Raw genomic sequence first — 22,629 nt, 5'->3', positions numbered from 1 at the left:
CAACTCTTCTAGAATTGATGTGTGACACCATGAAAAATGTAAAGACTTGTGTCAAGAAGAGGGTCACAAAAAACAAACACTCAGTTGCTACTCAAAGTAGACTGCCACCCAAAGTAAGATCTTGCTGTAACAACTATCAAATATATCATAAAATGAATTCATATTTGCTGTTGATAAAAAAAACAGTAATGAACACTTGTCAGACTGAAGACAGCAAAGTAGTATTCAATTTGATATGGTAGGAAAAAAGTAAGAGGTAAGTAGGGGACTGCTAAACAAGGTCACACAGACAGTCATTGACAGAACTGAGAAGTTCACAGATCAGCAAGTCCTGATGAGGGTTCACTAGAATTCAACTCCAAAATCTACTGGATTTGACATAAGATGCGACATATGTGCAGCACACTTAAAAAAAAATCTCAAAAAGCTATTGTAACCAAAACTTTAAATTACAGCCATATATACAATTTTATTTACTTTCAATGCGAGATAGCAGTTTTTAAATTTGATAATGTCCCAAAAGGAGCATTTATTACAAACATCATGAATTAAGAGGATAAGAACATCTTACCTTTGTTAAGAGCAATGGGTAGTACTAGATGTCGAGAAAGGACAGGAGGGCTGGCAATATCAGCCACCTCAATAAATCCAACTAGTTCCAGATCTAGGAAACAGAACACATACGTAAGTGATATTCAAAACAGAATGAGGATGCCTGAAAAGGAAGCAAACTGAAGCTGATGTTGTTAAGTTTGCTAAGTCCAGACAACTACAAACACTGTAATGAAATTATAATTTTTTTCTGCATGTTGTACTATATCAACTCCCCTCATTTCATCTACATCAAACTCACAGTGTCTAGTATGACTTCAAAGCAAAAACCTGGATGACTCTGGAAAATTACATATGCAAGTAGTTAGCATACAAGATGCTCTGTCAATCAGTGCACACTGGTGTACTTTTTCTAGGTGCCCTCTCAATGGCTACTTCTTTTCTCTGACCTCAATTTTCCACTCACGGGGAAAGCCCACTATTGAAGGTACATGGTAGGGCATCTCTGCAACAGTATAAGAAGGAGCATCAAGCACCAGGATTTCCATTGCTACTTTCCCAATCAAACACAGAGGAAATACCTGTAAACAGAAAAAATATATATATAAAATTATAAAACTGCAATACCCATAGCTGGTATCACTACTACTAATCACTGAAAGAATCAAGAGATACAGGAAAGTGATGAAGAAATGGTTAAAATGGACCTAATACTGACGACTCTACTGAACGTTATCTGATATGTTGAGTTGTCAAATTATATTGCATCTTTCTTCCAGTAGTCACTGGATAAAACAATAGAATTCCACGCACTATCTACAGTTCCCTAAAGACAAAGTAGTGAAAAGTAAAAAGTACTATCCGAAATAGGATATTAACTATAGTGCTTAGTGAAGGTTTGTGCCAAAGATCAAGATGTCACAATATAAATCTCAATCACGAAAACATTTACTGAACAAGCAACAGAAGCAGCAAGCAGATATTATGCCATTTCCCTGTAGAATGACCTTTCACAGTACATGCCAGTTAAGCAACTGGCAGCAGAAGGTAATACTAATGCCAATACATCTAGGTAGGGGTAGGAATTGATCAGCAATTGCAACACCTTTAAATGAAACTTAAGTAATGAAAATCTGTTCCAACAGAACTCATGCAACCTGCAAGAGGTAAAACAGCCACTGTCAGTGAATGTGCAAGGTATGAACAATAAATATAAATGCCCATGATTCTACTCATGGAAACAGCACAGAATGATGAATTTGCAGAATGACGAGATTCCTGAAAAAGAAGAGGGGAAGCAGTATGACTCAATTCCTTAATACCTGGCTACCTAAAATATCAAACCTGCCTGAAGCTTTTTCCTTTGGCATTGACAGGGCACATAGATCACTTTCTAACTCATCTTAAAAAAACACCTTTGCCAAGGTCAGTGATCATAAGATTTTTCTCAAGTCAAGATAAGGATTTAGTCTTAAAAGCTACATGGACCAATTATCCAGTTAAAATTAAAGGACATGCTATACGATTTGACAATGACTATTGTACATTAGTGATGTCCAAGAGAAAAACATGTGTGCCACTTTTTAAAAGCTTAAAGAACAACAATATTAAAGCACAAATCTGATTTCCAGCAAAAATAAGGATTCACCTTCTAGAAGGAAAGAAGATTTTTAACACCTTGGAAGATGTAAAGGATTTTATACAGAAAAATAAAATCCTAGAAAAAAAAAGAAGAAATTGACTAGAATCTATCAACTTCTTTTAAGAGAAATGCAACAAGAGATGGTTGGTTAATAAAAAACAAAAACAGTAAAAAATTAAGGACAATTGAAAAATCAATGTATTTCATAGTTACGAATTCTTATTAATTTAAGTGCTTGAATACTTATCAACAGGTGCTGCATATTAGTTTTTTACAAGGTAAATAATTTCTTTTGTTCACAACTTCACATGGTTATTAGTTCCCTTTCTAAAATGTTAAGAGTTTTATTCTTTTAGCTATATATGACATTAAAGCCAGTTATTTTCACTTAAAGTTTAAAAGGTTAAACTATTCCTCTTACTAAAAGTTAATCATTATTATTATTATCATGAAACTTATGTCAAGGGGCACACTTTCTGGTATGTTGGCATAGCTGAGTAACGTACTACTAAATATAATACAAGATGCAATAAATGACACTAAAGATACATGTTTAGTCACACTCTACGTTCTTAAAATGGTCCAGGAGTGTGCTACTGATAGTATACTTGACATGCAATAGCACCCAGGAAAGACAAGCTATATTATAAACAAAGTATAGAAAATATAGGTTTTTACATACATAAAAATTCCTATTGGAGTGATATCAAATAATTACATTTAACACTCACACTTTTACAAGTTAAACCTGGATCACACATAATGGTCATTCTTCTAATGCAATTTTATATGTTATATCTTCTTTAACAAATGACTGTCTGCTTTGTATTGAACATCCCATACAAATGGCACTTACTGAATCATTAAATGTTATTCCTTTAAAATATAATAGCTTCTTAGTGATAACATACTTTTACATGTTTTTATTGTTTTTTTAGTGGTTTGGAAGGGTTTGAGAGGCTGATGTACAATGTAGCAGTGGCTTGGATTCACTCATGAATTTTTTTTGCGTCAGTTGTAGCTTATAACTGTTCATCTGCAAGCCCTTGTCATGACGACCAGCTTGAAGCAGCTTAATTAGAATCATGAGATGCTGCAGGATTTCTAAAATTCTAAGAACAATCTAGGTTACGTCTTCCAGTCTAAAAGTAAATAATCATAATATTTTGAATCACATACTAAGATGTCAGTGAATACAAGTTAGATAATAAGCAAAAGACAGTGAACTGCATTCTAAACCACTGTCAGCTATTAGATAGTTCTGGATGCTTGCTAGTGATAGTATACTTGACATGCAATGGCACCCAGGAAAGTTATACTATGCAATAAAGTATAAAAAATATAGTTTCTTACATATATAGAAGTTATTATATTAATGTTATCAAATAATTGGAGTAACATTCACACTTTTACAAGTTAAACCTGAATAACACATAACTGTCTTTCTTTTAAGGCAAGTTTATATGCTATGTCTTCTTTAAAAATGACAGTGTTTTGTACTGAACATCCTACACAAATGGCGCTTACTGAATCATTACATGTTATTTCTTTAATTACAGTAGCTTTTTAGTGGTTAACATACTTTTGAAATGTTATTGTTTTTTAGTGGTTTGGAAGGGTTTGAATGATTGATGTGTGGAGTAGAGGTGTCTTGAATTCATTTATGAATGTTTTTGTTTGAATTGTAGCTGATAAACTGTTCATTTACAGGTGCTTGTCATAAGGACCAGCTTGTAGCAGCTTAATTAGAATCATGAGCACTTTTGTGATGCTGCCAGAGTTCCAAAATTCTAAGAACTGTCCGGGTTACTTCTTCCTGTCTAAATGTAAACAATTAAAATATTCTGAATATTATAATAAAACCGCAAACTGTGAAGACTAAGAATTATAAAAAAAATAGAACTTCAATGGACTAAAAAAAAGGCACACTGATACTGAACAGATATTAAGCTTTCTTTCTTGTTAAAATGTAAGAACTTCCTCAGAATATATGTATTCTGAGGAAGTTCTTACATCTTAACAAGAATGAAAGCTTAATATCCGATCAGCGTCAGTGTGCCTTTCTTTAAGTACACCGAAGTTCTATTTTTTATAATATTTTGTATCATATGATAAGATATCAATGAATTAAAGTTAGAAAATAACGCGCGCACACACAAGTTCTGTAAATCAATGCAACTTCATCATAACAGTGTGTTCTTCTCTGTTATATAAATGTCTGATTTTTAAATGCATATCTATTAATATTAATGGATTAAATAACCCAGTAAAGAGGATGAGGACTCTGTTCAAATACTTGCAATTCCATAAAGCTGAAATAGTATTGCTACAGGAAACACATTTATTTACTTATTTTCATTTATTTATTTAACATTTGTTTACTGGGAAAGGCCAAATGGAAACGGAGCCCATTTTTAGTGGAGGCCCGGGAAGAAAAGCTTCAATACAATTATGGTCAAACAAAAACACAAGAATGAATACAAACAACACAAAGTATATAGACAACATAAATTATACAATATGTACAAGACAAAAAGCATAGGAATTAAGCAATAAACCACATCTGGGTGTGGGTAGTGCTAGATTTATCCACGGTTGGTGTGGTTTGTTCACAAGGGCGAAGCCCGAGTGACCAAACAAAGACAACTGTGGGTAAAGCTAGCATTACCCACAACCAGACATGGGTTACTGCTATTATATAATGACATTATTTAAGAAAAATAATACTTCCATTTCTTAAATAATGTTTTCGTATAATACCTCCATGGTGCCCTTCCGCGGTTTTCCAATATCCTGGGGATTTTCTGATGTACTGTGCATGCGTATGGAAAAAGAAGTTATGTACTCACCATAACGTTCTACGTTTGTAGTCCATCTCGCCCTTCATTTTTACATATGGTTCGGAGTCGATCCTCGGCTCCGATTCAGCCGATTACAAAGCTCGAAGTCTCTAAGTTGGCTCGTGGCAAGGTAGGTATCCCATAATGCACTAGTAAGAATCCCAGATCTTGTTTGCTGCTGTCTTTAAAAGTGATGGAAGGTATTTCCACAAGGAAAAACAAAGATGAAAGGTATCCAACCCTAAGGAAGATAGACACCATCTTGTCTCCAGATCCTCCAAGGATACATGGATGGGGGTAGGTGGGTGGGTTCGTAAGAATGAAGGGCGAGATGGACTACAAACATGGAACGTTATGGTGAGTACATAACTTCTTTATGTTCTGTAGTCCTATCTTGCCTTCATTCTTACATATGGGACAGCATCTCTAGCAGCTTTTTCTCGGGTGGCTCACAGGAATATACTCCTAAGAACTGTGGAACCAAAGGAGGCTCTACCCCTGGAGGCCAAGTCCAATTTGTAATTGAGTAATAAAGGTATGAGGGGCAGCACAAGTTGCTGCTGCGCATATACTGTCCATTGGAATTCTGGCTTGAAAAGCGGCAGATATGGATATAGATCTGGTGGAATAAGCTTTCATTTTAAATGGGAGTTCTTTGCCATTAGAAGAGTAAAAAAAAGATATACAATTTGAAATCCAGTTTGATAACGTTATCTTGGAGACTGGCATTCCTTTCCTTATCTCTGAAAGGGACACAAATAATTGGTCTGATCTCCTAAACTGATTGGTTCTATGTAGATAGAACCTTAACTATCTGTGTACATCAAGTTGATGAAACTTATAGTCCGCTTTGTTTGAATGATTTGGAAAAAAGACTGGCAGATCAATAGTTTGATTCATATTGATTGAGAACAAATCTTGGGGACGAAGGAAGGATTGGTGCGAAGGGAAACTCTGTCTATATGAAATATCAAGTAAGGAGGTTTGACTGAGAGTGCTTGCAGCTCTGACACTCTTCTGGCAGACATAAGGGCTACCAGAAAAATGGTTTTCCATGAAAGGAACTTTAAATCGCATATATGTGAAGGTTCCAAAAGCGGTGAGGTAAGTTTTGAAAGAAAAAATTTAGATCCCAGGGAGATGAAGGTTCTTGAAAAGGAGGTCTTAGTAAGCTAGCGCCTTTCAAAAATGATCTACACAATCTGTGAGCCATTAGAGTAGGTTCATGTTGTCCCAATGAAAATTTGAGACAGCTGCTAATTGGACTTTGATTGTAGCAGCAGCTGATCCCTGATGAAAAAATTTGGTTAGAAATTCCAACACTAAGGGAATGGAGGCTGTGTATGGGTCTATGTTTTTAGCTTGTGCCCAGAGAGAAAATCTTTTCCATTTACTAGTGTACAATTTTCTCGTAGAAGGTTTATGAGAAGACATCAGGATATGTGTAACCACAGGGGAGAAATCATGAAGCCTGATTAGGGATGGAAGTGGAGCAGCCATGCTGTCAAGTTGAGGGTGTGGAGACATGGATGGAATGTGCCTGACATATGTATCAGGTGGTCTGGTACTGGGTCCACAGTCCATGGATCGTCCAGAAGGTGAGACTCGAGAAAGGGGAACCAAATCTGATGAGGCCAGTAAGGAATGATGAGAATCATTCTGTTTCCCAAGGTCTTTGCTTTCTGGATCACTTTCGATATTAGCGGAAAGGGAGGAAAAGCATAAAGAAGTCCCGAGGGCCAATTGTGAACAAGTGCATCTCTCGGTGTCTCCCCCAGGGGGGGGGGGTAAGGGTGAAGTAGCTGCTGCATTTGGTGCTCACTGGGGTGGCAAACAGATCGCAGTAAGGCTGTCCCCATTTGTGAAAAATCTGTTCTGCGACTTTCTGATTCAGAGACCACTCGTGAGGCATCAAAATTGCCCTGCTGAGCTTGTCGGCTTTCACATTGGTTCTCCCTGGGATATGTGTTGCAACTAGAAAGCGTTGGGAAGATATCTCCCACTGCCAAACATGAAGAGCCTCTCGGCATAGGAGGTAGGATCTGGTTCCCCTTTATTTGATTATATACCAAATCACTGACATTGTCTGACTGGATTGTTATTGTCCCTAGAGGAATGAAGTGCTTGCAACGCTAGTAGCACTGCTCTCATCTCTAGAACATTGATATGCAAAAGTGAGCCTTGTGTTCTTGCCATGTGCCTTGGACAGTCCTTCCTAGATAATGCCCCCACCCTCTCTGGGAGGCATCCGTGGTCACAATAGCAACGGGTTGGCGAGGAATGAATGGTCTCCCTATCGTTAGTTGATTGGACTGGATCCACCAACGAAGGTCTTTTTTGCAAGATTCTGTCTGGCTAGTGGAAGTAGAGTTATAGTAGAGGCCATGGTTCCTAGAAGTTTGAGCACGGTCTTCACTTTGACCAAGTGTTGGGGAAGCAGGCTGTATATTTCTTGTCTTAGATTTTGTATTCTGTCTTAAGGAATGCGAGCCATCATTGCGACTGTGTCTATTTCTGCACCTATAAAAGTCACATATTGAGAGGGTGACAAGGCAGACTTTTCCCTATTTATAGTAATGCCTAGCTGAGTACAGACTCGGATGGCTGAATCCCTGGCTTGTAGAAGCAGGTGCCTGGTGGTGGCAGTCAGGAGCCAGTCGTCCAGGTATGGAAACACTTGGAATCCAAGAAGTCTCAAGTGAGCCGTTACTACCACCATGCATTCGGTGAACACCCTGGGGGGCTTTGGTGAGGCCAAAGGGCAGAGTACGAAATTGGTAGTGACTGGCTCCCAGCCAGACGCGTAAATGACTCCTTGATGCTCTGTCCATTTTTATGTAGTAGTACACATCTTGGAGGTCTATGGAGCACATCCAATTGTCTTTCCCTAACAGAGGCAGTATAGACTGCAGTGTTACCATTCGGAACTTGGACTTCTTCACTGATTCATTTAACTTGCTGAGATCCAAGATGGGCCTCCAGTCCCCTGCTTGTTTTGGCACTAAAAAGAATCTGGAATAAGTTCAGAATCCTATCTGGTCTGCGGGGACGGTTTGGATGACTCTCTTTTGAAGCAACTTTTGGACTTCTATAGTTGCTTGATCCCTGTGATTGGGTGGAACATCTGGGATTTTCTTGGTTAAATGAGGTGGAAAACAGAAGGGTATGGAGTATCCTCTGGAAATTTTCTTTGTACCCACTTGTATTGTGTGATGTCGTGCCAGGCTTCTGGGAACAAAGATAACAACCCCCGACTGGCTCCAGAGAAGCAAAGTCAGGCCCCACTTCAGGAGTGCTGAAAGAAATCGCGGCCACCCTGGTTTTGCGGACACCCCCCCCCCGCCTCTATGGCAAAGTCTACCATTATTTCCACCTCCTCTGCCTCTGGAGAAGGAATCACCTTGCGCGTCTGGGAAAAATCTCTGAGATTTCTTGAACCATATTTTTCCGCCTTTCTGACCTTTAGGGTATGGTCTAGAAGGGACGGAAAAACGTACTCCCATGGCAGAGAGAGTTTTCCCTTCCTGCTCGCATCTGGTGAGTGTGTCTTTTGCCTTTGGTCCAAACAAAGAGGAACTGTCAAAGGGGCACTGGTAAATGTAGATTTGAAGGGCTCCGCAAAGTTACATAAGCGCATCCAGGAGTGTCTCCTAAGGGAAACTCCTGAACCCGCTGCCCTGCTCACTCCATCTGCTGCGTAAGATATCAGCCTCATGGAGGAGTTAACAACAGAGTTTAAGGTAGACAACTGAGCAGTAACCTTCTCAAGGACTCCTTCAGTTAAAGTACCTTGGAGAGCATCTCCTAGCTCTTTTAGGAGATCTCTTTGAAGCCTAGTGAAATGGGTGAGGTAATTCAGCGGTCTGAGTGTAAAAGCCACGGATACGCTTCCCGTATCTGTCCATCGTTCGAGACTCTTTGTTCAGTGGGTGGACAGATGAGGAAGTTTCCGCTAGTTCCTTCTTTGTGGTTGCTGCCACCAACATGGCATCTGCAGGCACACCTTTGGTCAAAAACTCTTTCTCTCCAGGAACTGAAAGAAATTTGTTTGGCCTTCTGGGAACTGGTTCCATGGCATCAGGAGTTTCCCACACTTTTCGACTCACCAAATCTAATAGCTCATCAAAACATGGAGACACTCAAGAGGCTGAAGGTTGAGACCCGAAAGCCTTTAGGTACACTGACTCCTCATCAGAATGGGTGATGGTGGGCCAGACGCCTCTCTGTTTCAGGATCTCTAGGATATCTACGAATGAGATATCATCAGAGGATGACCTAGGGGACCCTTCTGACTCCTCGAGGTCAGTGTAAGAGGTGATGGATTCATCAGGGGAATCTATGAGCTTCCTCTTGCAAGTTCTCTTCTGAGGAGGCTCCTCAGAAGGGTATTCTGGGGAGGTCTCAGAAGATTGGGGGCCACCCAAGGGGGGGTCCTGAGGCTGCGGGTCTCTGCTGTCGAGAGAGAGATGGTGCTGAGACAGAGGTCGGAGCTTGAGGGGAAAAGCATCGGTACCCTTGTGTGGAGCTGAAGGCCTAGACAGCATGCTCATCATCTCGAAGGCAGTTCTCTCCGGCTATGAGGACACCACCGGTTCTGAGGAAGCGGAAGTAGCCCTCGGTTCCACAGCGATCGGCTCCGAGACAGATGTAGGATCTGAGCTCAGCCGAGCCGACACATGAAGAGGTAGGCTTGGAACCAAAGAAGTTTGGGTCTGAGCGTCCCCGTTGAGGCCGACTGGTGAGCTTCGGCTCCTAGACACCAGGAAAGGCACCGAAGGTGTCGGAGCAGAACTCGGCTCTGAGACAGACAGTTGGAGTGCTGGAACCGATGGTTCCACAACAAACGGCACCGACAGCTCTGACTCCAAAAGACCGACATGGCTCGGAGGAGGAACAGAAGCAGGTAATATGGCCTTAGATGGCTCCGGAACCAATTGGGTCGGAGCCGGCAACAAATTTGCTAGCGCCGACGACTTCAAAAGTCTAAGCACCACTCTCTCGACATCCTCCTCAGAAAGACTCCTGGAGTACCTGGAAGACAAGGTAGGGGATCGAGGTCTCTATAAACTTGGAGATCTGAGTGTCAAGGATACCGGCAATAAATCTCTTGACCGGCTCCAAGGTATGGATTCAGTTATCGGCTTTGAAAACTTGGGGCCGAAACTGGAATGTCTATGTCAATAACCTCGACCGGCTCTGCAGACAGAGGAGCCAAAGAGGTAGAAGGCTCGTCAATTTTGGAAATTTTCTCTGGAGGTCCTGATTTAACAGTCTGTGTAGGAGACTGTCTTTTCACCGACTTGACCTTCTCTTTTTTAGAAGGGAGAGACCTGGAATGAGAAGAGGAAGAACTGGCTGAATCCTCCTCAAAGGAAGGCTTAAGGAGACCTTTCAAAATCAGTTTGTTCTTCCTTTCCTGGAGAACCCGGGAACTAAAAGAGTGGCAAAAAGTTCATGTCTCCTGAAGATGTATGGCTCCCAAACAGTAAACACAAATACTATGCCCATCAGTCAGGGACATGTTATGTGAACATTTAAGACATTTCTTGAAACCCGAAGGTTTATGGTCTTTAGACTCCTTGAACATACTGTCACAACAATCACAGAATAAACGTAGATAATAGGAAGAGAGGACAACGTCCACTAACTTAAACGGGCCTAGCCTTGTTCAAGAAACAACACACAAGGGAGAAAAAGAACAGAGGACTAGGTCCACTATCTTAAACGGGCCTAGCCCTGCTGAGGAAACACGAGAGAGAAGGCAATAGAGGACTAGGTCTTCTAACTTAAACGGGCCTAGCCCTAAACAGAGGAGTAGGCGTGATAGAGAACAAACAAGCAACAGACAAAGACTGGAACAGGTCCTAACTATAAAATAGACCTATACCCAAGAAAAAATTTGCAATAACTAGCACACAGAAACTAAGGGATACCAGGAAAGGCCTGCGGAAGAGACGGCCAATAATTAGCAACAACAATTTGCAATAAAATTCAAACAACACACTAACTAACCACTACTAGATAACAACTGCAAGCTATTAATACTAAACTAACTATTATAGTCAAAAACAATCACTATAAAATTCTGAATAAGCAACAATTCCAACTTGGTAATGGCCAAGAAAGAGAGCACTTCTGAACTCGTAGACGCGGCAAACGAGATCTGGGGATATTACTAGTGCGTTATGGGATACCTAACTTGCCACGAGCCAACTTAGAGACTTCGGGTTTTGTAATCGGCTGAGTCAGAACAGAGGATCGGCTCCAAACCCATAAGTAAGAATGAAAGCGAGATAGGACTACAGAATATCTTGTGTTCCAATGCTTACGCAGTATATCAGAGCTGTGTAGAGGAAGCAACGGAGAAAGGAAGATTTTGCTGCTTTTTTAAAGCTATCTCGCTATGTTAAATGAGTTTAACATAGTGAGATATCTTTAAAAAAAGCAACGGAAAAAGGAAGATCTCCATTCCCGTTTTTAAAGCTATCTTGCTATGTTAAACAAGTTTAACATAGCGAGATATCTTCTATCTCGCTATGTTAAACATATAACATAGCGAGATTAAAGCAACAGAGATCTTCCTTTCTTCATTGCTACCTGTGCTCACAAAGACAAAAAAAAATCAGGACATATACTAATGGAAAAAGTCTGGGTGACCGGACCTTTTTCCATTAGTATATGTCGGATTTACAACGGGCACGCTGGTTGGGCTGTCCAATCAGCGTGCACGTTTTGGAATGCTAATTGCCAGTCAATGTATAATCAATTATATAAAATGCACAAGAGAGTGACAGTAACAACATTTTGGAATCAAACATCTTGTATGTTAGTATGCCGAATTTTATCCTTGAACGGAGAATTGCTTTCATCTAACTTGGCATATATCAAAATGAATAAGACTTTAGAATAACATGCAGCACTGGTACATGGGAGTTGTGTTCTAAGAACATTGGTGGAGAGGGCAGGATTTAGTATGGTTAGCAGAAGTTGGTATTTGGATGGTGAGGATGAAGAGGACAGGATGGTAGTTAGTGATGATGAGAGAGGAGACAGTAGGTGAAAATGGGGGTTACTGTTAGGAGTTTAGCAGGGGGAGAAGAACAATGAGTGGTGGTAACATTATTTCCATGTAAATTGTGCATTAAGTGGAATGTGGTGCAGGTTAGGAAAGAGAATGAAAAGTAGGAACTTTGGAGTTAGCCAGGGGTGGAGCACGAGGAGAGCCCGTTTTTATTTAGGTAGTCTTTAAGCAGTTTCTTGAACTGGATTACATTACTGGTAGACAGGACAGCCTGTGTGATAGTGTTTCGAATTTTGGAAATATAGTTTGAGTAGAGAGAGTCACTGGTGATATTAGATTTGGAGATTTGCAGGAGGGATTTATTTGAGAAGAGGAGGATTCAAGTGTTGGTGCAGAGGTGGAGCAGTTGGAGGGCAGGGGATTTGACTGGATGGTGAATAAGTTCATGGGTGGTGGTGAGTTGGGTAAAAGTTAAATAGTGGGTTAGTTCTAACCATTGTTGTAAGGCTCAGCAGCGATGGGTTCGATGGCGGGAGTTGACAGCAAAGTTAGCTATTTTGTTATAGCACGCATCACATTTTTTAGTTCTGTTTTCTTTAAGTTGGTCACTATAGGAGAGGCATAAAATAACAGAGACAGTATCTGGGTGCTGGCAATTTCTTGTCTGGTAGAAGTAGTTAAGTTACTGTTTGATTCTGTAAAGAGAGCCTAGTTTTATATGCGTTTTTGATGGCTTCTGATAGGTGTTTTTCAAATTTCATATTGTTAATTATTACGCCTAGTAATTTAGTCTGAGAAACTGCTAATACAGCGGTCTGTCTGATGAATATACATGAAATGAAGATGGGGACTCAAGGGATTTACCTGGACAGAACCGCATAGATTAGTTTTGTTTGGATTAGGGATCAGTTGCAAGTTAGATAGCCAGGATTCAACAGCTGAAAAGGCCTGCTGTGGTGTTTACTTAATAAAGATGTAAATAAACTTTCATTAAAGAATTATTTGCTTTTAGCAGGCTCTGGCTTTCAAGCTAAAAGAAGAGGCCCCTTCATTTTATGGAAGAACTCACCAGTAATGTCTAAATTAAACGATACCTATGCTGATAAAAATGGTATGTTAAGCATTGTTTTAATTGAGTGGAACAGAAAACTATATACACTGGATTCCAGGGGCTGGAGCTAAAGATGCAAAAAATTACTTGGATACTAAAGCCTACTAATATTAAAAGGTGACATCACAATGGTTAGTGATTCTAACTGTATTTTATCAGACAAAGATTTTACTGCAGAGAGAAAGCTGAGAATGACGACATCTGCTAAACAATTAACGAATTTTGTAAAGCTAGCTATGAAAACTGAATTGCAGCAGATAGTAAACACAACCACAAGGCCTTCTAAAGTTATGTAAAGAACCTCCATGGCAATACCCAGATTTGCTCTGAGCTACTGCACAATGGTACCTCCTATACCGAGCCAACAGATAATTGCCAATATACTGGCCGACAGATTCAATGCCAACTCCCCACCCCCGAAAGGACCAATCACAACACCAGCAGATTGCCAGGCACCAAGTATTACTGCTGCACAGGTTAAAACAGCACTGTCCAAGGCCAAGAATACAGCCTCTATGGGACCTGACAATATGCCTTGCCTGTGTTCTACATGAACTACAGAGTGAACTGGCACCTCACCTGTGTGCCCTGTTCAATCACAGCCTCACCTCAGGCTTTGCCCCTACCGAATGGCACACTGCTATAGCAATCCCTCTCCACAAATGAGGAGCGACTACAGACCCTGTGAACTATCGCCCCATTAGCCTGACAAGTCTGATACGCATAACTTTGGAACGCATCATCATGAACCTAAAAAACAAGGATATAGGGAATCTCCAAACTCTGGATCCCACACAGTTTGGTTTTGTGAGGGGTAGATCATACCTGCTCAACTTGGTCGACTTCTTTGATTCAGTCACCAGAGCTGTGGATAAAGGCAAGGTGATTGGTTCATACAGCCTACCTTGATCTGGCCAAGGCCTTTGATACCATTCCCCACTAAGGAATCATAGAAAAACTCACTAATCTAGGCATCAACCCCTATATCACTAGGTGGGTTGCAAACTGGCTCACAGATAGAACCCACAGCGTGAAAGTAGCTGACTCCAACTCAGACTGCCGACCAGTCACGAGTGCAGTCCAACAGGGATCGGTCCTGGGTCCTCTCCTTTTATGGTATCTACTTCTCAGAAGTCCAGTCCAACACGAAGGGACTCTGGCTGACAAAGTTTGCAGATGATTGCAAGTTGTGAGCCATTATTACCTCCCCAAATGATGTTGACATCCTACAGAAAGGCCTCACTGAGACCAACGACTGGTGTCAGAACCATGGCCTTAAGCTCAATGCCAAAAAATGTGCCGTCATCCCCTTTGGGAAAAACCCAGTTCCCATGAACTACCACATAAATGGTAGTCCACTGAACACAGAAGGCGGTATAAGAGATCTGGGAACACAGGTTGATAGCAACCTCTGTTTTGACCACCACACTGCCACTGCGGTCAGAAAGTCTTTCTATGTGGCACATCTCATTACTAAGGGTTTTGCATCCAGGAAGAAAGAGGTCATTGTCTCACTGTACTCTTCCCTCATTAGACCAATCCTTGAGTACAATGCCCCCAAAAATTAGACACACACAGCACCAAACGTCGTGTAAATCCAAAATTTAATGACAAACAGATTAATGCCACCAAAATTACAAATGCGTTTTCGTCCAAATGGAAAACAGACTAGATAACAATAAAATTCACAAGTCCCGTATATATACGTAATTTAAAAACCCTAACCAATGAAATGCTTGTTACATCCAACTAATAAACTACGCAAGACATAAATAATTGTATGATAATAAGCAAGGTTAAATGCTATCTAGTGGTTAAAAAATATAATGGATATATGGAATACCACATTAAAAAATGTTTATATCCCATACAAAATTCTTAAAATGAATATAAAACCATGGTAAAAGATGTATAGATGTAAAAACAAGGGTAGCAAATCAAAAACAGAAGGAAGCTACCAGGTTAAATAATTTAGTAAGGCTAAAATCTTACTATTAAAACTTAGCTGCCCTAAGCTTTAGTAAAGGGACAATGCTTATATTCTCATTAAGCCCTGGTGGTCACCCCGAATCCAGGGTCACCTGCCAGAAGAGCTCCCGGTACCTCACTAGACAAGTGCAACTGGATAGGCCACAAAAGTACCTCACAAAGAGGATCCTAGGCCTTAAAACACTTTTCATATATGGACAGACTAAAAAAAAACCTCCAAATATTCTCTGTCTCATATCGCCTACTTAAAGGTGATCTCTGCTTGACTTATAAAGCCATGCTGACCCAACTCTGTTAGAAATGCTACATCTAAAGAAATCCCAATCCCTCTGCACCACACGCTGCAGAGACCTCAACCTCATTACCACAATCAACAGAATGTGCTGGAGGGACAGGTTCATAACCCACAGACTGCCCATGCTATAGAATAGACTTCTCATACATATCAAACAGAGCACCTCAATGGCCCTCTTCAAGAGAAATCTTGATGAGTGGATGTGAAATAGAAAATTCACCCCGGGAATCACTCCAGTGGTTCTACTCGACAGAGGCACTGGAAACTAAGGTCAGGTGGCATGATGCAAGGGTAATCCTATGGGCTAGGCTTGTAAAGGCTCCAGGGCCATTAGCCTAGTACACACCTATGAACCTATACTGAATTTAAAGGATATATACGAGTTAAGTAAAACCAACCCACTTCAATTTATCCATTATTCATACAGATAAGGAACACAAATATTGAGACAAAATTTTGTCTCAAACAATCTGTTATCACATATCAGAGAAGTTTGGTTTCATGTCCATTATCAGACCATAATGCTATAATTTTTATAACCGTTTTAAAAACTGACAATCTAATACATCACAGGAGATTACCAGCATACATTATTAAAATAAAAGCTTCAAGGATTGGTATGTTAAAGAGATCAAAACATTCCTAGAAATAAACATGAATGGTGAAGTAATTGACAATGACCTGTGGGATTCACTAAAAGCTTGTTTAAATGTAAGAGTCACCACCTGGTATATTAGTAAAAAAAATGGGGCACAGAATTGAACACACTACAGCACAAAATAGACTAAAGTTAAATCTAAAACCAAATGATATTATTAGTCAGTCTGTACTTAAAAACTTAAATACAATATATGCTGAAATTCTAAATCATAAAGTTTCAATAAATGTAGAAAAACAAATTTCAGCCATATTCAGTAAACCTTTTAAGCTTGCATAAACTTGCGCTTAAATCAAAGAAAATTAATAAATTAAATCTCAAAGAAATTATAGCACACTTAAATAATAAAAAAAGAAATGGCTTTAAAATATTGTATGAAAATATAAATAATACAAATAATCTAGGTAATGATGATATAGTTGAAACATCTCTAAGGGAAAATATAAATAATAAATTGACAAGTAAACAAAAAAATGATATATCATTCACTTTAATAGAAATAAAAGATCAAATATAAAAGGTTAAAAAAATAAGGAGCCAGGCTTCGATGGTCTTATACCAGAACTATATAAAATACTACTAGATGATACAGTTAAAACACTAAAGTTTAACGAGAAATAAAAAAAAAAACTACTGAAGTTCCCCCATCATGGAAAATATTCCCTTATACCTCCTTTTTAAAGCAAGACAAGGATCCTACAAAGTGTTCATCATACAGACCCATTTCACTTTTAAATGTGGACTATAAGATGTCCACATCCATTTTACCTAACATAATTAATCTACTTGTATCCAAACTAATTAACAATGATCAAAATTGATTTTAAATAGACAAGTACAGGTTAATATAAGAATACATATATTAATACAGTATGCAAATAAAAATAAAAAAGAACTTTCTCTCATTAGTCTCAATTTAGATAAGGCTTTTGACTCAGTTAATTGGTCGTACCTGTTTGAAAGAACTGAGCTAACTGCATTAATTTCCAAGTTGTACAATGACTCTTATATATACATACATACACACACACACACACACACACACACACACACACATATATATATATATAAAATTTAAGGTCCAAATACAATCATGATTCTGAGAATTGGTTAATTTTACAAATATTTAGAGACTGTGAACGGGGTAAATATGACATTTAACCTAGATAAGAAATCATTTCCCAAATTATTGGAATTCTTAATAAATATCAATAATAATGCAATGAAAAATAAATCATATTGGTCACAAATTTATAAAATGTTTAAGTTAAACTTCACATATTTAGACAATTCCTATTGGAACTACTCCTCAAAAATTAATAATGAAGACTTCTCTGAAGAATGCAAGACATTAATATTAAAATCTACAGATAAAACTACATATTCATTATATTGGAAAATCTTCACTTGGAAATTTTCACACACAGATTTTGTCACTCATAACAAAATTACAATTATGTATAAATCAAATAGAATTAAATGCTGGAGATGTGATTCTGCAACAGCAGCTGACTGGACACATATGGTATATGAATGTGAAGTAATCTCCCCTTTTTGGAAATAAATTAATAACTTTATTCAAGCTCTATGGTCAGACATATGTAAGGTTTCTAAATCTTTAGTTTTATTTAATGCTACAATTCCTGAAATTCTAAAAACTCAAGTGCCTCTTATTTGGTCTATTCTTGCTATAGCCAGAAAAGTAATTATTAAAAACTGGAAAAGTAATGTTATCGCCTTGAATTTATTAGAATGGCAAACATTGTTTGGAGTACAGAACTGCATAGTATAAAGATGCGAACTTCTAATATTACACAGTCATACAAATTTTGGCTTAAACTTAAAGACTTGTTGGAAAAATGTTAATTGTTACTGATGTAGAACTTTGGTGTATTGCTCAGTTGTGGACCTAAGTAAATAGTTGTTTTATAATTGATTTATTGTTTTAAAACCAAATTAAAAAAAAATTAAAAAACAGAGAATGAGAAGGAGGTGATAACCTTATCACATTCAGGAATGCCCAACAGTCAAATAGGAATCACTGCAAGATAGGTCAAAAGCCTTACAATCAGATCCACCTGGGTCACAGGATGCAACAAGGATTCCTTTGTCCACACTTCTGTGTGCAGACTTCAGAGTAAGAGGGATGAGGAAAGGTGAACAACAAAAACAAATCTCCCTATTCAAGGCAGGCAGCATTAACCACCAACTAATCTCATTCACTATCGAAAAGAACAAATGTTTGGAAAGGGCAAGGCAGCATTTCTAGGCTATGAAACATAAATCTCTAGCAGATATGAAAGAGGCAGTAGTGGTCTGCTCAGCACTCACTCACAAACTAATATTAGCTTGGGACAGGTAAAGGAAGACCTGGGGACTCAAATGCCTACTCTTTGTGAGGTGCCAGGGAAGTGCTGTGCTCAAGACTAGGGTTGGCTGTGCCCATTTTCCCAAATATTTTACAAGTGCAGGTACCACACAAGGGACTGTGCCAAATGCATTTATGACCATTTTGCAAACACTGACTGAGACATCTAACAGCAGAAGGGGACATCAGCACATGTAAATGTCTGCTGGCCACTGCAAATGAGGAAGACTTTGGACACAGGCTTTGGCTGCCTTCATCTCCTATAAGTGAATCTTTAGATAATCCCTGTTCTCAGTGGGTTCAGTCACTACAAAATTTACACATCCACAACTAGGGAAATCACATGCTCTGTTACGTTCTTTGGGCCTGGAGGCTTCACACATGACAAGTGTGCATGCGGCAGACAATGCCCGATACCAAGTCATATTTTTTTTATTTTTGCTATGATCCACTATTCTAAGCACTAATCCTCTGTGCTGGATGCTCAGTTAAACAATTTGTTCCCTAAATGGTAACAAGCCCTATAGCTCACTCTTTCAACTTGGCGAGAGAGTCCAGTGCCAGGACTGGTGCCAACAAATACATGCATTCAGGCCATTCTTGTTCTACACCATGGAGCTATCATTTAGCCAGATTGCAGCCTGCTGCAAAGCCAATGTGAATAAACTGAGAAACACTTTTTCCAAATAAAAAAGCTATATACAGAGTCCCTCTAAAGTGTGAAGGACAGAGGGAAGCTTTACTGTTACAATAACTTCTCTCTGAAGATCTGCACTTATGGTAAATACCTTACACAGCTGCATTATCTTCTTCAGAGAGGTTTGGTTCACAGGGACAGCAAATCATTACATTTGGATACCTGGTGGTAGAAGGTTAAACGATCCTTTGGTAGCACAGTGGTGTCAAAACCTGTCCTGTCTCTAGTATGCTCTGGTAACTTAGTGTTCTGTGTTTCCATGGGGAAAATTCAAAAATATTTTATGCAGAACATTCCTAAATTTGTATACTGAAGTTATTTTCTGTAGAGGAATGTGATCAACAGTGCCACTACAGCAAAGGACAAAGCAGTAAGATACCCATTTTGTCAGAGTTTCCTTAGATGAAGGGACGTCTTCTTTCCCTTTCTGTAAAAGGGCATAAATTGGATATTTTTTTCTGAAAGTGCTAGTTTTTCTAAGGTAGTAGCATAGATACCTGTCCATATCAAGAATATGCAAGACATGTAACTGTTCCTTACAGTAAGCTGGATGCAATAAAGGGAATGGAATGGACTGATTCAGAGAGACTACGGAAATTACTTTGGGCACGGTTGGTTTTATTTTACAAACACCCTTTCATTACGGAATATCACAGAATATGGCTTGCAATTCTGAAATAGTTCTCACTGAGGTTACAGCAGCTAGGAAAAAAAAGATTTTTCAGGAACGGTACTCAATGTCCACTGCATCCAAATCAAACTGAAGCAAAGTTTGAACTTCAAAATTCCAGCAATAACAGATGTGCATTCTAGATGTTAAGTGAAGGGCACACTTCAAAAAAGCCTCAACAGACTGATTTGTTCTTATATGTGGGAAAGCAGGACAATACTGGAAATTGCAGGTCCATGTACTTTCCATGATGAACATTCTACGTCTGATTCAAAGTGAAGGTTTAGGCAAACCAAGTTCCTTGGAATTGTATAGTTTAATTAGTTTGAGAGAATCCCAGCAGAATTATTGGCTTTGGTAGTTCAGTAAGATCTTTTTGGAGGAGAGGTAAAGATTGCAGAGTTAATATAGGGGTGAAATGAATTTAGTTGCTCTGGTTTTCTTTGGGTGATACAGTATCTGGTGAGTGTTTTTTTGGAGTTGAGTTGAAATGGAGTTGGCTGGAAAGCTCTAACCACCCTAGTTGCTTTCTAGTTGCAGTAAGTTGGCGCAGTAAAGTGGAATTTGTGGTGAAATCTGCTATGTGATTGTAATTGTTGAAACAACAAGTGTGTTAAGGGTTGTCTTGTTTAGTTTTGTAAAGAGAGGGAGAAATAGAAAAGAGTTGATAGTGTGTGTGTGCTGGCAATTGTAATTTTAAGCGTGAGGAGTGAGTTTTTTTTTTTTAGAGAGGCGCTTTATTTTTTTTATTTGCGGTTTTGATGGTATGAAATGGGTGTCAAATAATTTGGGGAGTTATCATGGGTACACCTAATAGCTTTGTGTGAGCTTCTGGTGATATAGTGATTCCATTGAGTCTTGTTAGAGAAAGTAAGTAGTAGTTTGTTTGTTGGGGTTGAGAACTAGTTTGTCGCTTGAGAACCATTTTTCTATTAGGTTGAAGGTGTCTTCATCTGCATATTGAAATGTGGCATGGGGGGGGGGGTGTGGTGCAGGTCATTCATTAACAAAGATGGTGAGAGGGCAAGAATAGATCCCTGGGGAACTCTCAAGTAGTAACAGGTAGCATGTAGATAATTTGTCCTGCCATAAGAACAGCATGTTGCCTATTGGACAGGTAGGATTGGAACCATTAGTTTTAATGTGGAGGAGAGTTGAATGGTTCACACCATCAAAGGCCTTGGAGAGGTCTAAAAAAAGATAGTTGATGTTGGTTTATTGTTCTGAAGTTATTGATGGTATTAGAAAAGAGGATAGTAGGGCTGATGTGGTACTGTGATTTGGCTGAAAACCATGTGGGAGTTAGCTAGAAATTTTATTTTTGGTGAGGTGTTCCATCAGTGTTTTGTGGACACACTTTTCCATAAGTTGGTTAGCTAGTGAGCTACCACCTTTATGGAAGGAATAATGTGGGACATTTTCCATGGAGGGGAAGGCTTCTGACAAGGTAAGGTAAGGTTGATTGGAGAGGGAGGGGGGAGGAAAATGGCTCAGCTTTTTTGCAGAAAACTCAGCTGGGAGAAGGTCAGCTGAAGAAGAGATGTTATAAAGATATATGGGTACTGGACGAAGGAGGTAAGATGATCTGATGTTGTTGTGTAGTATTCTGCTGGCATGGGTAGTGGAGTGGGCTGGTTGTTTGTTTTTGTATAGTTTCTGTGAAGAAACTATGAAATTGTTAGCAATGTTTACAGGGCACTGTTGTTTTGCAAGTTGTTGGAGTGGGCAGGTGCAGGAGCTGTTTAAGCCCAGAATTTTTTTTGTGGATTATTAAGGTTGTGTGTGTTGGTGGGGGGAGAAGTTTTTTTTTATCATTTAAGATCATTCTTTTAGTTTCATTTCTAAGTTGCGGAAGGTTTGGTGGGGGTGGTGTTGAAGTAGATAACTGCCTCTTCAGAGGAAGAGACTTCTTGATAATTTGATATGATGTGTGAGAAAGTGATCACTCATGTCCTCTGGGTGAGTACCTGCTGAGTACTGGTTTAGATCTTTTATAGTAGGGATCCAGTCAGGGTCTTGGTTTTTTTTTTGGGTTTACCTCGTCTGGTAGTAGGAGTGGAGAGTGATAAAAAAAGTGTGTAGATTTGCTGCTAGCTAGATGAGATAGATGGAGAAGAAATTTCCAATGTTTGTTGACACTAACACTATGGATTCCTGGGGGGGGGTTGAGTTAAGTGTGAGAAAAGTCCTCTCTAAGGTTTGTTATTTATTGTTGCCTGGGGGATGTAAATACATGCTATATTTATGCTTTTATGTTTGTTTGGAAGTTTTTTTAGGAAGGAGAATTTTTTGTTTGTTAGGAGGGGTTGTGGAGAGGCAAGGTAGATTTGTAATGTATTTTTGTAGAGTATGTTAGTATATCATACCCTGGTGGGATTATCTGTGTGTCTTTCGTACTTGGTTTAAGCCAGGTTTCTGTGAGACATAGTAGGTTTAAATCAGGGGTGTCAACTCATTTCATACAAAAGGCTGGAGAGGACTCAGGGAGCCTGCTGGGGATGGGGTGGTGTGGTTTTGTACCATACATGTTGTATGTATATCATCAGGCATGGATTTAAACTCTATGTTTCCAAAGTAAAGCCAAATAATCTACTTACGCTGCACTGATAAGCTCAGAAAAAAAGTCGAAACATGGCATGTATGCTGCTAGTGGGGTTTGGCTTTATTGGCCTCAATACACCAGAAAAGGTATAAAAAGTAATAAGTCATGGGCATTCCAATGCCATGCATCTGAAACACTGATCTGACCTTAAGGTGTCACTTGCATACATCCCATGGGCCTCTAT

General features: G+C 39.2%; 1 protein-coding gene across 2 annotated transcripts in view; it reads right to left on the bottom strand.

Annotated features, from left to right (window-relative positions):
• Positions 1 to 22,629, bottom strand: part of INTS14 (integrator complex subunit 14) — a 359,639-nt gene that overhangs the window by 131,997 nt on the left and 205,013 nt on the right. For both annotated transcript variants that reach the window (XM_044077983.1, XM_044077984.1), the window contains one exon: positions 572 to 664. In XM_044077983.1, the coding sequence (XP_043933918.1) occupies positions 572 to 664 (93 nt within the window). The remainder of the gene's footprint in view (positions 1 to 571; positions 665 to 22,629) is intronic.

Source organism: Protopterus annectens, chromosome 7.part0 (assembly GCF_019279795.1).
Source record: "Protopterus annectens isolate FY-2018-M chromosome 7.part0, PAN1.0, whole genome shotgun sequence".
Lineage (NCBI taxonomy): Eukaryota > Metazoa > Chordata > Ceratodontiformes > Protopteridae > Protopterus > Protopterus annectens.
Note: the sequence above shows the minus strand (reverse complement) of the source record. Positions and strands in the feature narration are given on the sequence as shown.